The sequence below is a fragment of the Tauraco erythrolophus genome, chromosome 2 (assembly GCF_009769465.1).
Source record: "Tauraco erythrolophus isolate bTauEry1 chromosome 2, bTauEry1.pri, whole genome shotgun sequence".
In the NCBI taxonomy this organism is placed as follows: domain Eukaryota; kingdom Metazoa; phylum Chordata; class Aves; order Musophagiformes; family Musophagidae; genus Tauraco; species Tauraco erythrolophus.
Window position 1 is genome coordinate 96,561,728 of NC_141466.1, and position 18,676 is coordinate 96,580,403.

Genomic DNA, 18,676 nt, shown 5'->3' on the forward strand with positions numbered 1-18,676 from the left:
ACTTTTTATTGAAATAAAAGATCTTAACTTTTAAAGCCCAGAAGAGAACTGCAGAGAGAGACAAGCTCCATTTTTGACCCACTGTCTTGTGATGCCTAGCTTGTAGTTCACAGACATACTGTGAATTTTTACTAGAGGTTTCCTAGTGTTTTACCATGAGCGTATTTTAAAGCATCACTAGTGTACTGTGGAATAGGAGAGAGTTGTGTATTACCTATTCAGGACTTGATTTTGCACCAGGATCTACGTGGGTGGATGAAGTGCACATTATGACATGATCTTTCTTATACTGATTTTGTAAGCTTTTCTAGTATTTTTGAAAATGTGCAAGCATAAGGTCAGCATGCAGCGTAATAATGAAAAATATTAAATGGTGGATGCAGAAACTAGTACACTAGTATCACTGGCAGTGTGTTCATATCTTTACTCTTCATATCAGATGTATTTCTGTTTGTCAAATCAAGACTGCGTGTTCAGTATTGTCACAGTTGACTGCTACATTCAGTGATTAACCTGGAGATTCAGACTTTGAATTTCAGAAGACTTGCTTTAATCTTGATCATTAATCTTTGATATTTTTCCCTGTTGACAAATATGTTGAGTACTGTCCGATTGGTTGAAAAATGTTACCTCATGCTATATCCTATTTCTTTCCAAAAAAAAAACCCCACAACCCCAAACAGGTCTAAAAAAGACAAAGCTAAAGCAGGAGTAAAACCAGATACTTCTGATCAAGAACCAGAGGGACTGACGCTTTTGGTACCAGACATCCAAAAGACTGCGGAGATAGTTTATGCTGCTACCACTAGTTTGCGCCAAGCAAATCAAGGTAAAATAGAAATACTTTTATAAATACTGTATAGTTTTTATTTGTAATACATTCATTAACAGATAAATTATAAATTAGCTTAAAAGCAAGAAAAAATACTTCCCTCCTGTCCCCAACCACAGACTACATTTTCAAAGGCAGTTGGAACCTTGTAGTAGTCTTAACTGCTTCAAGCAGGAAACGATGCCAGTAAGTTAGAGTACAGCTCATGACTTTTAGCACAGCTATGTAGTACCTTTTTTTTTTTATTTTCTTGGCCTTTTCTTGACCTTTAATAGTTAATAGTAAAGCCTTTGCTGTTAAAACTAAATCTTATGAGTTATCATGGAATCATAGAATCGTTTGGGTTGGAAGGGACTTTAAAGCTCATCTTTAAAGCCACGGGCAGGGACACCCTCCACTACACCAGCTTGCTCAAAGCCTCATCCAGCCTGGCCTCGAACGCTTTCAGGGATGGGGCATCCACAGCTCCTTTGGGCAACATGTTCCAGTGCATCACCACACTCAGAGGGAAAAATTTCTTCCTTATATCTAGTCTAAATCTACCCTCTTTCAGTTTAAAGCCATTGCCCCTTGTCCTATCACTACACGCCCTTGTAAAAAGTCCCTTTCCAGCTTTCCTGTAGGCCCCCCCTTTAAGTACTGGAAAGCTGCTATAAGATCTCCCTGGAGCCTTCTCTTCTCCAGACTGAACAACCCAAACTCTCTCAGCCTGTCTTGATAGGAGAGGTGCTCCAGCCCTCGGATCATCTTTGTGGCCCTTATGCTCCCAGAGGTCCATGTCCTTCTGATATTGAGGGCCGCAGAGCTGAACGCAGTACTCCAGGTTAGGTTAGGTTAACTCTTAATTAGATGAATGCAGAACAAAAATCTAAATCATGGATTGAACCTGCAGACGTTTAAAGGACTATCTTGTTGACTAGTAAAGAAAACTAAAGATTAAGTAGCTTAATCAGGGGACTGGATTTTCAAAAGGCATGTATAATCAGCTCCTGGTTTTGGAGAATGCATCGAGAATACATGTGTGAATGTCCATCCACACAGCTTTATGTCATACTTCCTGTTTTAAATTTAAAAAAAATAAGTAGAAGAAACAAAAGAATATTCACAGCAGTAGTAGTCATGAATTACTGCGAAGTTGAGCTAATGGTCTTTATTTACTTTGAGCTGTTCAGATGCTGAAATACATAGCAGTGAGAAGAACAGACTTGTATGTTGTGAGTGATCCCCAGTTTTCAGACCTCTCTGCAAACAGTGTCACTGTAAAATGTCATTTCAAGTTAAATAATCCCCAAGTGCTTGCTGTACTTGTCTCAGAATTACATGGTTAACTCCAAGTAATCATCACGTTTTATGTAACAGAAAAGAAGATGGCTGAATACTCCAAAAAGGCTGCTGTGAAGCCCAAGCCTTTGTCTGTTTTACGGTCTCTTGAAGAAAAGTATGTGGCTGTCATGAAAAAACTCCAGTTTGGTAGGTTGAGAAGCGTGAATATTTGTGTCTTAGAAAACAGATACCTAAGAAATATGCAATCTATTGCAGTGGATCTCTAATTGGTTTAGAAAGTTACCAGCTTTTTTTACCTGTGTGACCACTGATACTCTTCACATACGGAAAATTATATAAGTCTGTATTTTCAGGTTACCAACTAATGCACTGTTTGAACTAATAAGAAGTGTTTTAAGCATTTACTAGATTAATTCAAGGGACCAGATGAATTCAATGATGGTGTTTGTTTTCATTGCAGTAATGATTTGTGAGTCTTTCAGTCCTCAAATGATATTGAAATGTTAGATTTTTTTTTTTAAAGCTCATATATGACTGTATATATGTTTGTAAATGTAGCTTTTATTTTTCAAATGAAATAGAATTCTGATGAAAATGTGGGTTTCAAAATGAAACTGTAGTAAATGGAGTGCAATATGTTGCATTTGGAAAAATGTGATGGGAATTGGTGCTTATTTTGGCCATAAAGGGAACGTGCTAAAAAAAAAAAAAAAGTCATAAAGAACATACAGTGTCTCATCCAAAAAGAGCTATAAAATTATTGCAAAAACTTGTTCTATGAGTAGTTTTTGATTTGCAGTGACAGCATTTGCAATCGCATTTCTTTGCTGTTGTAAGGGATTTGCCTGCTTTTCCAATGTTTGTGGAGTGTACCCCAAGAATAGGAGGTAGGAAAGTTCTTAGTCACAGCTTTTCACCCTGGCAGCCGTGCTGCAGATTTTGTGTAGTAAGTCATTAAAAAAAACAGCTTCACTGAAATTTTTTACGATTCTTTAATAGCACTGCAACCACCACACAAGTAAATACTATTGGTGCTCTGCTTCACACTGATTCCTTTATTAGCATTATTATATATTCATAAGTATCATTATATTCCTGGTCTGGAGTAGCTGGTAGCTTTCCAAATCAGAACTGGTGTGCATCTGACAAGTTGTATATGAAAGCTTGTAAATTTGCTGCAGAAATTAATTCGACTCAGGACTGTTAATGCTTTGTTTTCTGTGATCACTGTTAACTGACAAAATAGGTATTTTTTCACAATAGTATCATGCAATTTAAACTCTCCTGATTTTAATACTCAGACTCTTTATCCAAAACTAATCTATTATTAACTTCACTGTTTTCCTGATGCATTACAATTTTCTTCTCTTCTAGATACATTTGAAATGGTTTCTGAAGATGATGATGGAAAACTGGTTTTCAAAGTAAATTACCACTACATGTCTCAGGTAAAAAATGCAAGTGACGCCAACAGCGCTGCCAGAGCCCGACGTCTTGCTCAAGAAGCTGTGACTCTTTCAACATCGCTGCCTCTCTCATCTTCATCCAGCGTTTTCGTACGTTGTGATGAGGAGCGGCTTGACATTATGAAGGTAAAGAAGCAAAGTTACTTTTATTTCCCTGTTCAGCTTGGCATGTAAGTGTTTAAGAAGGTGCCTTAAATCTTAAGAAAAAACAGAAGTAATTCACGTGCACTTTAATTGCTGTCCAAACTTTAACATAGGTAGCAGTATTTTAGATTCTGATCCTGATTTCTCAATAACTTGGCGGGAGGCAGGGAGAGTCCATCTACCCCGGGAGTGCCCTGTTAGCCAAGGAGACTTCACAGGACAAGGTTTGCTCTTCAGCTGTTTGGAAGGGAGAAATTTAGTTTTGTTATTCCATTATGGCCAAAGTGGATCTTTGCATATGACCGTTTAAGTTGATTAAAAGCCGCAGGTATGGAGAAGTGCACTGAATATCTCTGGACCTGAAGTTTGAAGAAAAAATTCTATTGATAGTATCCAATAGGGGATGGAGTTTTAGCTCCTTCTGTTTTGCTTTCCATTTGTCATCTGGAGAAATGAATGTTAGCAGAGGTCCCCACTTACCAGAGTGTCAAAAAGAACAGACTGACAGCCTGCATATGGTTATGATGTCTAACGGTATTTTCGGATAAGTAGCACGTGGAAATAAAATGCTTCATGTAACTTATAAAAACCTCATCTGTGTGACAAATGTAAGGGTTTTTCTGAAAACTGTTGTCTTGGTTTTTTACAATGGTAGGTTCTCATTACTGGTCCTGCAGACACCCCTTACGCAAATGGTTGCTTTGAATTTGATGTGTATTTTCCACAAGACTATCCTAATTCCCCTCCACTTGTAAATCTGGAAACAACTGGAGGCCACAGCGTGAGATTCAATCCAAACCTCTACAATGATGGCAAGGTAGGTCAACTTTGTTCTTGATACAGATGTGACAAGGAAATGAAATGGATGAAACATTTTTACTTTTGCAATCAAATGATTCAGCTGCTCCTAACGTACTGGAGGAAGCTGTTTGGTTAAAACTGGTCTTCAAACTGAAATGAAGAATGATTTAACTGTTTCAAGTGGGAATGATCCTCCTTTCTGAGTAGTCCTGGAGATTTTTTTTAAAGCCTTTATGAGCTGGATTGCACCAACAAGCAAGTAATTTTGACCTAGAAAAATGTTCTTTTCCTCCTTCTTTGCTAAATTAACCAGGCAGAAATCTATTTCAGCTCGCTGAAATACCCAGGATCCTTTCCGTGAACAAAGTATGCTTCATATCAGCTGCACCCGAATGTGTTTGCCAAGTGCCTTGTCTCTTTTTTATGCAAAAGTGCTTTTTTCTGAGGGAAGATAAAGACTTTCTGTAACCTTGGTATCCTTTATAAAAGAAAATGTAACTCTAAAATATGGACTCAATGACAGTTTTCTCAAAAAATACTAAAACTTTTGGAAATAACATTGAAAGCTAAAGCGAACAAGCTTTCCCTCTTTCCCTCCCCTGTCTCCTTAGTATGTTGTGGCTTGTTCTAAAGGCTCCAAAAAGCTAACAAAAAGTCAAGTGCTTATCAGGAAGATGCAACTTCTATTTATTTGTATTTTAAAATCACCACACATGAAATTCTCTACAGAGCTATAGGGATGTGTGTGTCTCCACCGAAGCACAGACCCATAAAATCGTTTTGGCTGTAGTACTATGGCACTCCTTCAGAGTTTTTTTTGTGCGTAAACATTTAATCCATAGACTAATGTTTTCCCCTTCTTCCACTGTCATTCGTGGGTTCCCATGCTCCCTGTTTTCACAAGCTGTAACACTCCTTTCCAGCGATAGACACAGGGTTTTCTCTTAATATGGACAGAGAATGTAATTCACACTGGAGACTTCATCTCCTTTTTTCTTTGCCTAGCATTAAGTCTTGGCAAATACTCGCCTATAAATTTCTTCTGTTTATTTTGTCTCTTTGTGTCCCCTATCTTTATTTGTTCCATTTTGTGATAAGATTCAAGAATTCCACAGACTCCCCTAAAGTCCAGATCAGTCATAAAAGTTAAGGAATATTTTCAATTCATTGATAATCTGTGTGACAGAAAGCAGCTTTCACATGCTTAAGCAGAATGATTGTCTTTAAAAACCCAACGATAAGTGTTAGAACAGTATTTAAAGAGGAAAATAAAGAATCATATGGTATTCTTGAGTCATTTATTTTTGGAACCACTAGAATCCATGGGTTTTCCTTCAAGAAAAGTAATTCACCTTGCCTTGTTAATTTATTATTAAATTCCTTATCCATGTTCTTCCTTATCCATGTTATTTTTATCTGCTTACATTTCAAATTAGTTTCACAGGAAACAAATTTGTCTTTTAGAATGCAGTTATATAAAAGTTTGTAAAAAAATAAAAATTTAAATGTAATGTTAACATTCTGTTCTGCCCAAGGAGAACAATTTATCATAATATTTGTCTGTGGTATTAATAATGTCACCTTTTCAGGTGTGTTTAAGCATACTTAACACATGGCATGGGAGGCCAGAAGAGAAATGGAATCCTCAAACATCAAGTTTTTTGCAGGTAAACATTTCTTCTTTCTCTTCAGTAATGCCGTTTAGGAGTACAAAGTGGTCTGTCAGTCCTAAGGACTCTTTTCCTAGTGCTTTTAAATCAGAATTTTCTTAAATAAGCATAAATAAGACGAAAGTCCAGAAAACGTCCTTGGAACACTAGAAAAAAACACTGTAGAGTAGACAAGTTCTTCAAAGTGCTTTTTTCAAGCAATGCTTCTATTGGTCTTGTCTCGGAGACTGGCTGCTCATGTGTGCAGCTCGTTCCTGCACTGCCTGGACTTTGCTTGGATGATTTCGAACGTTTTATTTGTAAAAAAAAAAAAAAAAAAAAAAAGACTGGAAGATAGCATCACCTCCTAGAACTCATGTAATGTCTCTATCACAAGCTATTTATGTTGAAGACAAAGCAGGCTCCATGCTGTGAAAGATGAGGAAGCGAATTATGGTAGTGCAAACTGTAAAGGCACTCCTCCAGAGTCTACAAGTAAGCCAAATAGAGGAATACAGCTGAAGGGAGCTAAAGCATAGGTATAATGTATTCAATAACAATTAGTGTTAAATTAGATCAGAATTTGTTAGGACATACGGTTCTTATAATTTTCAGCTTTATGTCATAGAAATGCACTGACTAATAAGCACATTAAGTAAAAATAAAGCTTGCAATGGCTTATTTTCTGTGGCACTTTCTGAATTTATTCCTTCCTTGGAGTAATCATTACAAAGCAGAAGGCACATTTTCTGTTCCAAATGCTAAAAGATGGTACAGCTTCTCTTTCAGCATAGTAGAATTACAATCCTGACCTTTGGCAGAACAGATTTCAGGTTGTTTGGGAATTGGCCTTGGAGAGCTGGTTGACCAGTCTCCTAAAAGTTTAAGAATGGCCTATTCCAGGGTGTGCCAGTCAAGCAGGAGTGGCAGAAAGCCAGCATGGGGTAAACAAGGAACTCCTGCCTGAGCTCAACTGCGAAAAGAATGCGTATGGAAGGTGGAAGGAAGTGATGGGCTGCTCATTAGAAAAACAGACATGGGCCAAGCATTCAGGAGAGAAGTTAGGAAACGAGAAGTACTTCTTACAAGTATGTTGGCAGCAAAAGACCACGTTTTCCTTAGGCTTCCCTGCTGCTCAGTGGGGCAGGGAACCTACCGACAAGGACACAGAAAAGGCAGAGGTCATCTCTGCCTCACTCTTTAGGGGTAAGGTTTTCTTTCCTGTGTCCCCAAGCCCTCACTAGGAAGGTTTGTGAGAATGAGGAATTATCCACAGTAAACTGTATTCAAGCTGATTGAACCCACAGGCTCATGGAAACAAATCTCATGCATCCAGGGGTGCTGAGAGAGCCAGCCAATGTCACCGCAAAGCCATCAGCCCTCGTCTTTGAAAGGTCAGAACAATCAAGGGAGCTACCTGGCCACTATCACACTCAGCTTCAAGTACAGGCAAGAAGAAGGATCTGGGGAGCTGCAAGCTGGTCAGCAACACACAGGTCCTTGGGAAGTAATCCACAATTGGAGCAAATCCTCCTGGAAGCTATTTTCCAGTACATGAAAGACAAGAAGGTGATTGAGAAGAGCCACTGTGGATTTACTGGGGGTGAACAGCACCTGTCTAACCTGCTTGCCTTCTACAAGGAGGTAACAGGCTCTGCACAAAGGAAGAGCAGTGGATGTAGCTTACTTTGACTTCAGGAAGACCTCTGATGCAGTCTACCTTAGTACCCTTGTAGCCAAATCACTGAGATGTGGATTACAAGTGGGTGAAAAAGTAGCTGGACCAATGGCAAAGAGATCTTACTGATGAGATCTTACTGAGAGGTCTTCCCCTAAATGGAGAAGGTATAGAGAAGATGGAGCCAGACACGTCTTAAAGATGCAGAGCATTAGGACAGGTACCAGTTGACACAAGATAGGACATGGGAAATTTCCTCATTAGGAAAAAGTTTTTCCTAATATTTAATCAAAAACTTTTTCACAACTATAAGGATGATCAAACAGTAGGACAGCTGTCCAAGACACACTATGGAATTTCCATCCTTGGAGGTATTAATGCTCCCTCTCCCTTCAGGGGACAGTTCTGATTTGGAGGTGTAAGTTGAGGTTCCTTACATAGTTGTCACTTTCCCAAGATACAACTTCTTAAGCAAAGAACTGAAATTTTGAACTATAACTATAAAATTAGTGTAGAAGGGTACAAGTATTATGAAGTCTTATGTTCACTAAAGTCCTTCTTCTTAGATTAAAATGTTAGATTTGATTGTCAGAAATCTCATGCAACATTGAAGTTTCAAATTGTAAAGGGTGGGTTTTTATAGGGTTTCGTTTTGAAAACAGAAAAACTGTTAGAATATGTTCCCCCCTATACTGGGAGAAAAAAAAAAACACTTTGTGGCTTTTAAATGGAAAACAGCTGTAGGACTAAATAAATTGCTTGGAAAGAATTAAGCACTACATGTTTTCTCTGGCTCAAAGATTAAACTATTGTCAGACCACCCAAAATACTTCAGAAATTAAATTTTATGACCCAAATGAAACTTGGAAGATCAGTTTAGAGTTTCTCATTCATTGCAATTATAATTCAAAGTAACAACTCGTTATTAAGACCAAGAAAGTACAATGTTGCTTAGTACCAAATTTCTCAACCATAGCTATTTAGAAATACATATATATCTAAAATATAAAATGTAAAAATCAAAACCCAACTACTTCCAGACACATGTAAAGGCCAAAGATCACCAAAACACCTTATGTACCTGAAGTGTTGAAGCTGAAGTACTCTGCCTTGGCTTAGCACATTTGCATGAATACTCTGCCTTTTCAGTGTCATGAGCGGGCATTTTCTTTCTGGGACCTGATTTCTGACACAGTCTGTCTATTTTAATGCATTTATGGTTTGCATAATGGTTTGCATTCCAGCTCCCTTACTCCTTTTCCATCTAGTTCAGAATTAGACAAATTAGTAAGCTCAGCCACAGGTACAGTTCAAGAACTGTTGACTGAGATCTTGACAAATAAATTTACATTTTCCTTCACAAACGGGTGCAATCAGACATCTCTTCCTTTAAACATTTTCTTTTTCTTATAATTGTCATTTGCTCAGTCGTAGGACTTTGATTTTATGTATAGTAGCAGTTTCAGTTGGAAAGCATGGATATACCCTACTTGCAAGTAGCTTGTTTTACAAATGACAGTACGTTGCCGGAGAAGTGGGTCTGCATATGAGCTACGCCAAATTATGTATATTTGTAAAAACAAATGGGTGGCACAAGTTTAATATTTAGTTTCTTCTCTTAACAGGTGTTAGTGTCTGTCCAATCCCTAATACTGGTAGCAGAACCGTATTTTAATGAACCGGGTTATGAACGATCCAGAGGTACTCCGAGTGGTACCCAGAGCTCCAGAGAGTATGATGGAAATATACGACAGGCAACAGTCAAGTGGGCAATGCTTGAACAAATCAGAAATCCATCGCCGTGTTTTAAGGAGGTAGGTTTTGTGAAAGGCAATACATATCTTGTTTATTTACTTATCTTGTCTCAATGTTAAGAATAGTGCAAATTTTTGGAAACATCATGCACCAGATGTCCGTTACAGCCTCTTCTTTATTCCCTGGGGCAACTGACTCTAGAGACTGAAGTGAATAAGGATGCACCTGACTTCACAGATTCTTTTCTGGAAGAGGGGAATGTGCACGAATTGGGACTGACGTGTAAGGAGGCCTGGTGCATGGTCTGACAAAACATGGTTCATACAGCTTGGCTCATTCTTTGTGCCAGGTGGTACCTCGTACATTTCACGTGAAAGCTGTTGATCAGCCCTACAAACGGGCACTTGCGGTTTGTTAGTCGGCATAGCTAACGGGAAGTATTTTCCCAAGAAATGTGGACTTGAAGCAAGTATTAGGAAGCACTTTGGATACACTAAAATTATGCAAATTGGAAAAATGCTTTAAAACAAATACCAGCCTGAATGTTATTTACGGAAGGATGCACAAAGCGTCTGTGCTAAACTAGAAATCTGTGCCTTGGAAAACAACTGTCTGGATGCTGATGCAAGTAATACTAACCTTAATGCCTTCACGCTATCTTAAAAATCTTATTTGGAAGATACCAAATTGGTTTACATTCCTGAAAATAGGCTAACTCACCCGTAACATCATAGAATAATTTAGTTGTTAGGGACTTCTCTCAGTGTCTCTAGTCCAACTCCTTTCTTGAAGCTGGTCAATTAGATCTCAGGGACTTGGTCAAACAGGAGTCAGCTCACGGTACTACCAGCAAATACTTAGAGGAAAACACATTTTACTCTGAACTACGAAAACTGTTGCCACTTCTAAATTGAGATGTGGAACCACTTTGTAGCATCACCTGTGCTTTCGATTGTCTGTGTATTACAGTGCTGAAAAAGCAAAATTGTTTTAGGATTATGCACAGTAGTGCTAAGCGTGGCATCTGAGTGAGAGGGTAGTCTCCCGTCTCTTCCTTGCTGTCTGTAAAAACATCCTTTGGAATGCAAAAGTCTTTTTCCATTAAAATTACTGTGTCTTGCGGAATAAGAAACCATAGACACTTCACCTGCATGACAGGAGTTAAATATTTTATCCATGTGCAGGTGGAAAAGGATGTGCAGTGTACTCTGGTGTCTTGAATTAATGAAGAACAACACAATGGTTTTTCTAAATTACCTCTTAAATGTTTACTCAGTAAGTTGAAGACCACAGTAAAGATAATATTGTGACACATAATCAAATAGCTCTGCTAATAGGATTTTTCTAGCTAAATGTAACAATTTCACTTTTATAAAGAAAGTTCTCAATTTACAGTAAATTTAAATTAATAGAAGATATCAGAAGGTGGTGGGCTCCCTGACAGTAATTCTCCATCCTTCTTTTCACGTATACAGAAATTAAGGATGTTTTTATTCCAGTATTTGGTAAATGAATCCCAGTTTGCCGTTATTGCACTTTTCAAAAGAATCGCAGCAATACTGTGCTTACTCTGCAGCTTAGATTTTTTACTACTTGTACGAAAAAGGCAGCTTGTAAGCTGACACCCTGCCCCTCTTCAGGAGGGCGAAGGAGGAGGGTGTACCCAAATGGTGGTGTTTCAGTGGAAAACCAGTCATTCCCTGGGAACGGATGACTTACGCATAGCACATTGTTACCAAAAGGCAGATGTTGAAAACAAAACAGCTGGCTCTCTAAATGTGGTGTGCAGCTGGCACTGAGTTCAGCGAAGGCACACACGCACACGTAAATGAAAGGTGGCATTAAGAGGTAGACAGCAGTTTGCAGAGGTATCCTGAACATTTGAAACTCCCTTCTGCTACCTGTGAATAGGCAGAGTTTTGCTGCACAGAAGAAAACTGGCCAGCACTTGAAAGCTTTGCATCCAAATTGTTTCCTTTTGGTTTAGGTAACTGCAGTTTTCCTCATTTCCCGAGGTACCATTTTCTGTTTTTCCCTGTGTTGAGGTCTTTAGGACAGTATGACAAAATCCTCAAGCCTGCTTCTGTAAGAAGTTAAGAAGTTTGAGGCTAAGATAGCTCACTTTTGTGTTAAAATCACAATCATACTAGTTTAAGCTTGGGGTCCTACCCAGTGCCTTGTCAACTGCTTCCTGAATACATATTCCCTATCATTATGTAAAGTAGCATGTATCTTTCTTTATATATCAAAAAACTGAAATTACGCACGCGAAAGCATTATGTTTCTTCTGCTGCAACAGCTGAATTTTGGAAGAAGGCCAGATTCCGTCTGCAGCCCTGTGCATCACTAGCATAGATTATCTGAGCACTTCTCTCGGAGACTAGCTTTTTGTTAAGACCTGTAGGTTTTTTGTAGGATTGTGTTAGGAGCCTTAACAATGATGGTTATTCAGTAACATAACAATGCAAAGGCATCCTGGAAACTGAGGTCTAAGAATGCACGTGCATCCTTCAGCTCCCGAGAGCTTTTGTCTTCACAAGTCTGAGCTGTCTTCCCTTCAGTGTCTTAAATGACAGGTAGGCTCAGGAGATCTAAACTGCCAGTCTTTGGGGTTCTTCCAAGCTCCGTTATGGATATAAGGAATGTATCCAGAATTTAAGTCAATTATGCTTTCAATGTGCAGTTTTTCTTTAGACAGATAGCTGTATTCCTAACCTCTAGAGGGAAAGATGATTTTGTCAATTATGTTGCAATATTGCCAAGAACTCTCTGTGCTCAATAAAATTTCTGTTCATTTTACTGTTTCTTTCACCAGGCAGAGTTTTAGCAAACGGTTTAAGACAAAGCCAACACTAAGCAGAGTTTCACAACTTTGTCTTAGTTGATTGGTTGGTTTTTTTTCTAAAAAAAAAAAACTCAAATCTGTACAGAAATACCAAAATTACTGGTGTAACTGGGGAGCTCAACTACTATTGCCTGGGAATTCTAGTATCCCCAGAGGTGCTGCCTCTGCCCGGGGACTGTAACTGTGGTTGTACCTCTTCCGTAGCAGCTGGTATGGTCCTCCTTCTCTGTGCAGAAGCACGCGATGTTGCTGTGCTCACACTGTTGACAGTGTTTCTCCTTACTGTTTTCTGTTCAGGCAGCAAGTGGTTAGTGCCAGGGAAGACATGGGGCACATACTTCCCACTTAGGATTCTTTAATAAAATAGGACTGTGAAACCAACAATAGAAGCTTTAACATGGTATCTGTGTAACCCTGCCCCTACGCAAACGTGAATGTCCATACGTAGTGCCTGCATAGTAAGATCATCTTTGAGCCGGAGAACGCGTCTAACGTTCTGCTGTCACTTTTTCTTTTCCATGGTGTGATACTGTATTTCTGGCTCTCCTTTGCCCTTCACGCAGATACCGCAAACGAATGCCGAAATGGCAGACTGCACGTAAGTCCTAGCTGCGTACAGACTGGAAGAGATGTCCAGGCCAACCTCCTCCTCAAAACAGGATCAGCCGAGTTCAGACCAGGTTCCTCGGGGCTTTTTCCAGTTAGGTTTTGGAAATCTCCAAGGACAGAAATTCCACAATTTATCTGCAGCCTGCTTCAATGCTGAATTATCCTCGTGCTGATTTTTTTTTTTTCTCCTTTATATCCAGTTAGACTGACAGGGTTCTTGCAAATTTTGTATTGTTAAAGTATACCGTTTTTAGAAAAAAATGAACACTGTTCTTTCATTCGGAATATTTTCTTGCAGGTCATCCACAAACATTTTTACTTGAAAAGAGTGGAGATCATGGCTCAGTGCGAGGAGTGGATAGCAGACATACAGCAGTACAGCAGTGACAAACGGGTAGGCAGGACTATGTCCCATCACGCAGCAGCTCTAAAGGTGAGACTTGCTTTTTGAATTTCATGTTCTTTAGTCCAAAGATGACAAATGGCAATGAAATTACTCAGCAGGTAAGTTTTATAATTACAATAACAGAAAACCCCAGGAACTTTAAAACACATTAAAAAAAAAAAATAAAATCTAAGTTTCCCAACTGTCAAGAGATAAAGTGTATGTGCACTCTGCTTTTTCAGGATCTTTTTCTACAAGTTAGATTTTCCTTCAGTGCCTCTCCTGCCTGTTTGTCTATAAATTCTTATGTAAGATATAGAGAGTTTATTTTGTTCTCTCTAAGGCTGGGTGGGGGTTTATGATAAAGTTGTACTACAACCAGTTCCGTGCCAGAAAACAAGCTTTTTGACTAGATAAGCACAATTATTAAACTGTGGTCCATTACAATTAGCTCTTCTCTATGTTAAACTTTTATCAGTTATAACCATTACAGTGTTCTCCTTCGTTCCTAGCCAAGTACTATCGTTTGTGTGGTTTGTGCCCACACAGACAACAGACCTATATTATTTTTATATTTATTTGCTTTCTTCCTCTGAGAAACAAAAAAAAGTTTTAAAGGCTGCGTTTTTTCTATTGCTAGACTTGCATTCCTTGAACGTGACTGGTCTTCCAAACGAAGTTACTGTTAGTACAAATCTCTGTGTATGTGCCTGTAACAGATCTCATGGAGACCGTGAACTCTTTATAAATGTACATTTTGACTGTATGATCAACTTAGTCCAGGCCAGGTTCTCCTGTGATCACAGAACACAGATAAGACTCAACTGCAAGACAAACAGCGTGGTGTTCATATCGATGCACTTGTTTGCTGCAGGTCTGTTTACTGCCTTTAATTTGTCCCGAGCAGCACTTGCTAATTGTTCTGTCACTACAAGGAAAGTAGTGATCCTTAAATACAGGGGAAAAGCTTATCCAGATAGTCACTGAAATGGTACATTCACACTTTTTCTGTTTACTCCTTTTTTCGCCTTATGTTGTCTTAACATTGTGCAAAGTATTAACTATGCTCTTCCATGCCGACTTCTTTTTGTATGTTCAGCGTCACACAGCTCAATTGCGGGAAGAACTTCTAAAACTTCCCTGTCCTGAAGGACTAGATCCAGACATTGACGACTCCACGGAAAAATGCAGTGCCACGACGAGTTCAGAAGAGACCATGTTCCACGAACAGGTTAAGCCCAGCAGCAGTAAAGATATGCCCACCGATTTCAAGTTATGAGTTGCATTGACATGGACTTTCTAGACACAAAGGCTTTGAAGCACAAGCCAAATATGTCAATATTTGTATGTAAGAAGCTAATTATGTAATAGGTAATGAAATTGAAACTATACTATGCCCTTAAGGATATACAGTTTAATTCAAGATGATCTTTTATTTACCTGTACAAGAGTGTAAACTTTTTTGTGCTTTTATTTTTCAATTGTGAGAACCACTGATTGGTATGTTTAAAAAGTTATGTATACAAGAAATGGATAAATCACTGATATATAAGGGAAACTACCTTAGGAAAGAATGTTTACTGAATGTTTATTATTTTTTTTTACTTGTAGAGTGAGGGCGGTTGTAACAAAGAATATATATTGGTCATTCTTACAGCTACTATTTAAAGTCAGAAAATTTTCACGGAATTTGATAGATTTTACGTTTGGCCATATATTCATGCTCATATTTGATTCGAAAGAAAACCTCCTGTATACTTCAATAAACGTTAAATGGACATGATCCCTCTTTTATGATTTACTGGTACATTTTTTTAAATAAACTGCCATAAAATACGTTCTAGCTGAAGACTTGCACTTGTATGACTGAATTCATTACAGTCAACATATTTAATTTTATGCTTACTAATTCTAAAATGCAGATGAAATAAATGCACATGGTTTTACCTCATGCCAAAATTCGGACTTCTGAATTCATCTTTTGTTTGGCTGCTTTATGCAAACTAACAGTATTCTAAATTTCTTAAGGGCTATTCTGGAACAAAGTCTTGTCTCTGTCTGATTTTTGCATAATCAGCTGTACTCTTAAGTACTGACAGGGGCTAACGATGTGCCACACAGGGCTCTAACGTTCTGTAGTTCTTACTGTACAGACTTACTTCCAATTTTATACTTGCAACCACAGGTCCCTAACTAAAAAGGGTAAGGGATTTGCTTGATTTAGTCATCAAGTCTCGCTTTTAACGTAACATGCATTACTATCACTGTTCTTAATTTTTGAGGCAGTCCTTGAAGGACTAAAAAGTTATTACTGGTATTACCTCAGACTAATGATCTGTTGTATTATAAATACTATAAATCAGGCAAAACCGAAGCTTTTTTGTTTTCTATTTGTTCTTTGTTTATAAGTATCACGCTGGAATTTTTTCACTTTTTCTTTTACAATGTATTACTTCTGATCATTAAAAATGGCACCAACTGAGGTCGTGTTCTTATGCTGATGGTTGACAGACTTCGACAGTTCTGACCAAAGTACGATTTTTCTGTTGGATTGATGTGTTGTGCTAATCCAAGGCCTGTCCTGATTGTACATACCTCTGAAAATACCAACTTGGACACGTCTGCGGTACTTCGGGGGATCCTTAATGAAAGAGCAAAACAAGCAGCTCTGTGGCAGAGCTGCTGGTAAATTCATGCAACAAAGAGTTTATGCTGTATAGTCGAAGTGTTAGAACTTCACCCGTGTTCTAAAAAAGCAGCACTGCATTTTTTTCTAGGTGGGTACTTAACTTCGATTACTGTACAAAATGACTGTGATACTCTTGTAAAGGCTCCAAAAGCAAAATTACCTGCTGACTTCCAATGATATTTGAGTTAGTGGTTTCCATTAAAGCTTTTTGTTTAGTGCTTAAACTGTCTGCCTACAGGAACATAGTCTTTTTATGAAATCCTGGCACTTGTACCAAAACCAAATGTATCAGACCTGAAGATCCTCCTTAAACGTGAAGACTTTTTACCATTTAAAAAATGACACTGAAATAAAAAGTACCTAACTTGCATTGATTTGACATGAAGAGGGTGGCTAACATGATTGTACCTGTTTCTCTAGTGTGTATTTATGGTATCATAGCAATGCTAATGTGAAGTCACTGCTGCTTAATTAAGCAGATGTAAACAGCTGCATGGGATATTAAACTCTTAATTTGTATTCATGTACGAATTAGCATTTTTTTGCTCTAGCCTGAGCTAGAACGGTATTGTACCAAATTCATGCAGAGATTCAATCCTTAACAACTTGCAACTATTTTACAGTCTAGTAAGTAAATTGTGAATTTGGCAACAGATACAAAATAGGTATTTTCAGTTTTTTAGATGTAACACACAAGGTAGCTATGTTACTTTGCAGTAAAATCACAGCAAATCCTATGAGGTATGTAGACAACTGAGTTTGTTTTTTTTTTAACCGGTTCCCCTCGTCTTTTACCATTTTATCAAACTGAATTGAAACCCGTATAGATATCTCACAGTTTCTAGCCATCACATTGAAGTCCTGTGTTTTAATTGTTACGCTGGTTTTGTAGGAAAAAAATAGCAAACTGCTAATTAGCTCGTTATGGAATTTTACCCCATGGGTTCTGGGTACTGCCTTTGGCCCATGGCTGACATTGCCATGCAGTAGAGTGGGATGTTACCAGCCATTGGAATCGCTGTAGCCACTCTGCTGAAGGAAGAGCGCACCACATAGTAAGTCAAGTGTTTCCTGACACTTCACCAACAATAACGCTGAGCTTTTCTACTCATTGCCTCGCCACTCTCTACTGAAGAGGGAACAGCTCAGCAACCTGAGAGACCTTGTGCTCCAGGAGAGCAAACCACTTGTCATACTGATTGCTATGCACAAACAACTGTTCTGCTTCACAGCTGGAGACACAGTGCTCTTCGTATACAGACGTGAATGATAGCTCTCCAAGATTTAGTGGTTTCCTCTGGAATTTCCCTTGGGTAAAAGATGTGCATAAACGTATGGATTAATGCTCCTCTGTAATCCTACCAGTGCTATAAAGGGGAAAAAAAAAAAGATGACAATCTAGAAAAGAAAAACAAGAAAAACTGAAACATAAGAACCCTGTAGACAACTTGAAGTTTCACTCCAGTAATTACTTGTTAGATGTTTAGACACGAGCAGAATAAAGTACCTGGGTCTATAGATTGACTGGGTCTACAACAACCCGTTTGGCGTTGTTGGTTGGGTTTTGTTACTGTTTTTCTTCTCTATGACAGAAAGTCAAGGTAGAGACTGTGCACATCTGCCAGCCTATCGGGGAGGCTCCCTTGCACCAGGTAAAACAATGCAACACAGGTAAGGCACTGGACTACTGAGAGCTTCTAGGGAGCTTCAGTGGGGGTCTGTCATCAGTACTGCGGTTGGATGCTGATCTATTGAGCAAGTAGAACTTGAATTCTTTACTTCATAAAAAAAAATTACCCATACAATACAGGAAATAAATGTACTGCTTATGTGGCTTTAACGTCTGGTGGCGATATCAAATAGGGCATTCAGTTTCTGGCAGGAATCGCATTGTTAAGAAAACATTACCACAAAACAGTATATTTTTCCATGCAATTACATAATCCTATACATAGGATGTTTGTTAGGGGAGCTTTTCATCCCCAAAATGTTTCTGGTGTTAGATAAAAAACTGTTTTATTTTACATCCTGAGGCAAACAACTTGATAAGCAAACAACCATATTATTAATTTACCTTGTTTACCCGTAAATATCTGAACACAAATCCAGCTGACCTACATTTAAGATGGGAGTGTACTGCGTTACTCTGATCCTTGAGAAGGAGAATTATTTAGGCTTAGGTTTTCAGTTGGAGTTTCTCAGGCATGTCGTCTTCATTTTTCACCTCCATGCTGCCTTTGTATTAGTGTTGTTTAGAAGCGTTCTTTTCTCGTTTCTCCAGAAGCCGGTAACCATCACATGGACTCACCTCCCTGGACTGTCAACTCCCTGTAGTTATAAAACAGAAATTAGAAGCATTTTTCAATGGAAAGGAGACAGAGATTTGCATTTATCTTACCATAAGAAACAAGCGTAAGGTAGATACACTATTTCAAATATATGAAATATATCTGACATATATTTATTTTTTCAATAATTTATTATTTTTTTACCATATATATACACACACATACATATTTGTATAAATGCATCAGGTCTG

General features: G+C 38.4%; 1 protein-coding gene across 4 annotated transcripts in view; it reads left to right on the forward strand.

The window, feature by feature from the left end:
* The window catches only part of BIRC6 (baculoviral IAP repeat containing 6), a 199,147-nt gene extending 182,518 nt beyond the window's left edge, over positions 1–16,629 (forward strand). For all 4 annotated transcript variants that reach the window (XM_086631641.1, XM_086631642.1, XM_086631640.1 and 1 more), the window contains exons 67-74: positions 684–829; positions 2,192–2,302; positions 3,491–3,708; positions 4,382–4,543; positions 6,117–6,194; positions 9,480–9,668; positions 13,362–13,496; positions 14,548–16,629. In XM_086631641.1, coding sequence (XP_086487767.1) covers positions 684–829; positions 2,192–2,302; positions 3,491–3,708; positions 4,382–4,543; positions 6,117–6,194; positions 9,480–9,668; positions 13,362–13,496; positions 14,548–14,727 — 1,219 coding nt within the window. In that variant the 3' untranslated portion in view covers positions 14,728–16,629. The remainder of the gene's footprint in view (positions 1–683; positions 830–2,191; positions 2,303–3,490; positions 3,709–4,381; positions 4,544–6,116; positions 6,195–9,479; positions 9,669–13,361; positions 13,497–14,547) is intronic.
* The last annotated feature ends 2,047 nt before the right edge of the window (positions 16,630–18,676 follow it).